Source organism: Vicia villosa, unplaced genomic scaffold (assembly GCF_029867415.1).
Source record: "Vicia villosa cultivar HV-30 ecotype Madison, WI unplaced genomic scaffold, Vvil1.0 ctg.000822F_1_1, whole genome shotgun sequence".
In the NCBI taxonomy this organism is placed as follows: domain Eukaryota; kingdom Viridiplantae; phylum Streptophyta; class Magnoliopsida; order Fabales; family Fabaceae; genus Vicia; species Vicia villosa.
In genome coordinates this window covers 120,159-124,922 of record NW_026705361.1, presented here as the reverse complement: position 1 = coordinate 124,922, position 4,764 = coordinate 120,159, and the positions used below count along the sequence as shown (strand labels likewise).

General features: G+C 33.8%; 1 protein-coding gene across 1 annotated transcript; it reads right to left on the bottom strand.

Annotated features, from left to right (window-relative positions):
- Positions 1-224: 224 nt before the first annotated feature.
- LOC131631418 (armadillo repeat-containing protein LFR) lies at positions 225-4,563 on the bottom strand. The gene is made up of 8 exons (XM_058902212.1): positions 4,298-4,563; positions 4,019-4,188; positions 2,542-2,684; positions 2,152-2,408; positions 1,682-1,787; positions 1,458-1,596; positions 882-1,009; positions 225-720 (listed from the first exon to the last, which is right to left on the bottom strand). Exons 1-8 carry the CDS (start codon positions 4,479-4,481, stop codon positions 465-467), a joined length of 1,383 nt encoding a protein of 460 aa, XP_058758195.1. The 5' UTR covers positions 4,482-4,563; the 3' UTR covers positions 225-464.
- Positions 4,564-4,764: the final 201 nt, after the last annotated feature.

Below are 4,764 nucleotides of genomic sequence, written 5' to 3'. Positions count from 1 at the left end.
ATATATCGGAGAAAAAAGCATGAGTGGAAATTATCATTCAAGATGTGAACTGTGAAGCAAGAAAATCAATTTTGCTTAAAAAAACTGAACAACGTTCATTCAATGGATTGGACATTCAGAAGGTGCAACATCACTTTCTAAAAGTTTCTAATCTTCACATCATCTTAAAAGAAAAACGATGCAAATGACAAATAAATGTAGCAGGACATCAAGCATGCAGCAAATGCAAAGCAATAGTTTGTAGCTTCTAAAAATAAGTCATTTTGCATCAAGCTTGTCATCATACAACTTGATTATATTCATTATGGTACAATCTTACAGCATAACATAACATAAATATACATTTTGAAACTTCTAATGAATCAGATATTACAGATCTATTCAAGTTGTGAAACCTAGTGCTATATATATCACTGATCACTGACTGCAGATACTTCAAAGATCTACACTTACATGGGTAGAAGTTACATGCCCCAGATGCCCCGAGCTGTTGCCACTTTGTTACTTGGTCGAGATGTTAGTTCATACAATATCCTCCCAAACGTATCAGAATATTTGTTATCTGTGAAAAGCATCTCTGCAAAAGCATTCTCATAGGCTAGCAACAAAACTCTGTTTTGCGGCTCAGAAACAAGACTCTCTAATATCATGGCAGCTTTCCGGCATACTTCTGGAACAGGATGTGGTGTCTTAATTACTTTGAGCAATCGATCTATTGCCCTGAGTTTGAGGAATTCTAATCAGTTTCTGTTCCATTTTCATGTTTCTTTGCAAATTTTAAATAAAATTGTCATATCATGACTTTAACCATTCACAGAGCCACAAGTAATTTATATTGTTTTATTCTAGGGAAAAAAAAACAAACTAAATAAGTAGATTACCATCGCTCGCTAGCAATCTTCAACCTGCAATCCATATTAACTTCGGCAAGGTTATAGAGTGCGCCTATAGCAGCTGCCTGAGCATCAATTGCGGGTAAGCTGATAAGGTCAATTAAACGTTTGTGTATCTGCAGTAATCAATTGATGATGATTATTTTTGCAGCATTAAATAATTTAGACATAAATTTTTTTTTTCATCCAAAAACATATATCAGTTTTTGCTTTTATACACTAATAAATTTTGTTATTTGTCCTTACAAAAATCATAATTGTCGGTTTTGAAATGAGTCACAATATCATGTGGTCCATATTAATTTTGTCCATCCATATATGATATGATTCATATTTCATTAAAACCAATATGGTCCAAAGATTACAAGAGCAAAACTTTAACATGAACAACTGTAGGGAAAGAAATAAAAAACAAAATAACAAGAACCAATCCAAAGGCAAAAATATATGTTTCATGAACTAAAAACAAGCAAAAGGTGATAAATTTGCACAGACAAAAAAACATATAAACATGTTTAAACTAACAAATTAACAAGGTAAAACATGCATAAAAAGAAGTAGTGCCTGTGGAAAAAATGGTAGCAAGAAAGGTTCGTTGTCAGGATTAATGATCAATCGCCCAAGTAACTCAGCAGCAGCACAATGCCAGGCTTTGACAGGAGAATTCAATATCCCCATGATGGCCTGAACTGCACGTTTCTCTCTGTTAAGTAATACAGCCATTTATCAATCAGTTACAGAGAATTACAATGGAATGGAAGAATACTGAAGGTAGAATAATGACTTACGTAATTTTAATAAATGAAGGCTTGGACGAACTAAATATCCGAAGATCCATTAATGGAGCCAAGTTAACAATTGTCTCTAGAGCATTTGTGACAAGTTCTTCATCCTCTATCAATATTATGAAAGACAGTTTATAACAAAACCCAATACAAATTTTTAATGATGTGGCAATGCATGATAGAATGATAATGCTAAGAAAGAAAAACTTCTTTCTCAAAATATGGACCAACTCAACTATAGTTTTATAGGGATCAAAATTTAATTAGTATGAAAAATATGGACTAAAACAAAAAAAAATACTCAATGGTAGGGACCAAAACCCGACCCGGTGGAAACTATAAAAACGACTGCAAACCAAAACAAATTATAGCTTAAACAATGAAGGTACTGCTACCATTGTAATTTGTAATCATTAATCATTTGTGCAAAACTAAAAATGAACAAGTTAGAATCGACTGGCAAGAAGTCTCACCTACTGTATGATCTTCAATACATTGGAAGGCTGTTTCCAGACAATGACGATTTTGGGCCATTATAACTTCATTATCTGGCATGAAAGAGAAGTTCCTAATGATATTTGAAGCAGCAACAGCACATTGCTGTTTTTCTGCTCGCCCTTCGTCATCTAAATTAAATAGACCCTCTTCATCAAACCGCAACTCTGAAAAGCGAGGTTTTGTTGTGCCATTCTGCTGTGTCAATTCTGTACTGGCAGATCCAAATCCTAGACTGCATATTTAAGAGCAATTTCCTACAATGTGACTTATTCTCTCTACCGGCTTCACATTTTCAAAATGAAAACATAAAACCCATTGAAATTTGGACAGCCAAAACAAAAGGTAACATTTGAGGACAAGTTTACCTAGACCGCTGGAGAGCACCAGTAGAGCCCAATGCCTGATACCCATTTCCAAATCCAGTAGCAACAGAATTAGCACCTAACGATCTGACCCTTGACATCCTAACTAGATCCTTCGGGAGTGCTATGTCACGCCAGTCATCAATCTGTTTTGGTTTACAACATGACAAAGTATTAAAGATGGTAATTATTTTGACAATAAAAGGAGAAAGAACTTCTACAAATCCTCTTTGAATATTTTTACACATCTAGAATATAAGAAAATATATCTTTGATATTATATTAGTTTATTTCCAAAGAAAAGTTATTCAGAAAGATCTCAAGATTAACAATTTGGATGAAAGCATGGTTCTGGATAGAACATTATGGCGGAAGTTGATCAATGTAGTCGCCCCACTTAGTAGGATAAGGCTTAGTTGTTGACTTCTTGTATTTCCAAAGATCAGTTTATAATATTAGATTATCTATATCACTGTACTTATTATTATGATTTTTTTTCCTGATCTTTCCTATTTATTAACGATTCAATCTATGCCTCAAGCTATTATTAAGTCATTATCAACAATAATCTCTTCGGTATTATCTACGATTATAAATAGGGATTACAGTTTACTCTTTCATATCAAGCTACTATAAAGTTATCATCGATAACATGGTTCAAACTCAAGATCTCACCCAAGATCATTTGAGAATGGAGAAATAGTAAATCATGGGATCTTAATACAGATAGTAAGATCCCATCAAGGAAGACAAAATTATATTATAATTAAGAAAAATAAGTTATAGTACTACGTAATATGTTATAACATTAAATTATATAATTAAATATTATGTACATGAGTAACCAATATTGACTATTAAATACTCCCTCCGTTCCTTTTTATGTGTCATCTTTTAACCTTTTACACGTACCAAGAAAGCTAATCAATATCGTTACTTTTCAAACAATAATTCTCTCTTTACCTATAATACCCTTAGATAATGCAGATTTGTTTTTAGAGGTGCCGGTATCAGAATCAATGACTCCAAATTACATCATGACACAAGGGTACTTCAATTGTAGCAAAGTTTTAACATAGTGTCAGCAGCCAAAACTTGAACGAGGCAGGTCAAAACGACAACAACATGGCTAGGGTTTCCAATTTGGAGGAACTTTCAAACTTGGGTTTTTTTATATCAGACCTACTCGATGTGAGCTAAGATACGAACTTGAAAGGACGTATATAATTTATTTGAATTACTAGAGAGATTGATTCTCAATATGTTTTATGTTCAGTTATGCTAAATTATACAACACGAAGATCGATACAAACAATCTCTAGTTCGATCTATATCTACCCCATGTTGCCACAACAAAATACTTATACGAATAATGTCATCGCGTAATCGGTCATATCTAAATATTCAAATTCAAATATCTTAACATATACAACAAAGAGAAATGCAAACAGTAGAGTAAAACGAGTTTCGTATAACATACAACTTGAAGAAGTGCATCAAGCAAACCGGGGATTTTCGCCAGGGGAGAAGCATCCTTGCGCATGTCATCCTTCTCTTTAAAAGAGAGCAGTGTAAGAGTATTCAATGCCCATGTCAGCTCACTCTTCAAACCACTCTGAAGAGCCAAAACAATTCTTTTATTGTTTTGATCTGTAAAAATTAAATAAACAAAAAAGAGTAAATTTAAAGACATTCATAAAAACACTTCAACCAATTTCAAAAATCAAAACAATGGAAGGAGAAGAAGCTGTGAACTAACCGGCAAATGCGCTATGAACGTGAAGAGAAGGACCGAGAAGTGTTGACGGAGCAGCTGATTCAGCAGCTGCGGCGGCGGCAGCTGCACTGTTGTTACCGCTTCCAAATGGCCGGCCTCTCTTTGCCGGAGTTGATGACCCACCGCCGGTTGCTCCACCGGCTTTGCTTTGGTCTCTCTTCTGCATTTTTCTCTTTAGGGATTTCAATTTGATTTTACAGTTTGTTATGCAATTTCAATTTTTTGGATTTTTTTGGGCTTTTTGGATTGGATCGTATAAAATTAAAATTAAGAATGGTTTTCGAGAGTTGCTTTTAACACCCCATAATTTCTTTAAATGGATGAATTTGGGAGAAAAATATTTAGAAGATAGAAAATGAGGCTTTCATTGTTTTGACGCTTTCATTGGATAAATTATTATTGAAATTATGAACTATAAAATATGAAATCATGAACTTTAATTTCGTTGG

Bases quoted from the DNA above. Each gene is read 5' to 3' on its own strand.
- LOC131631418 (XM_058902212.1), bottom strand. From the start codon at position 4,481: ATGCAGAAGAGAGACCAAAGCAAAGCCGGTGGAGCAACCGGCGGTGGG. The intron at 4,189-4,297 runs GTTAGTTCACAG...TAATTTTTACAG, and splicing joins CGTTCATAGCGCATTTGCCG to ATCAAAACAATAAAAGAATT. The intron at 721-881 runs GTAATCTACTTA...CCTCAAACTCAG, and splicing joins AAGATTGCTAGCGAGCGATG to GGCAATAGATCGATTGCTCA.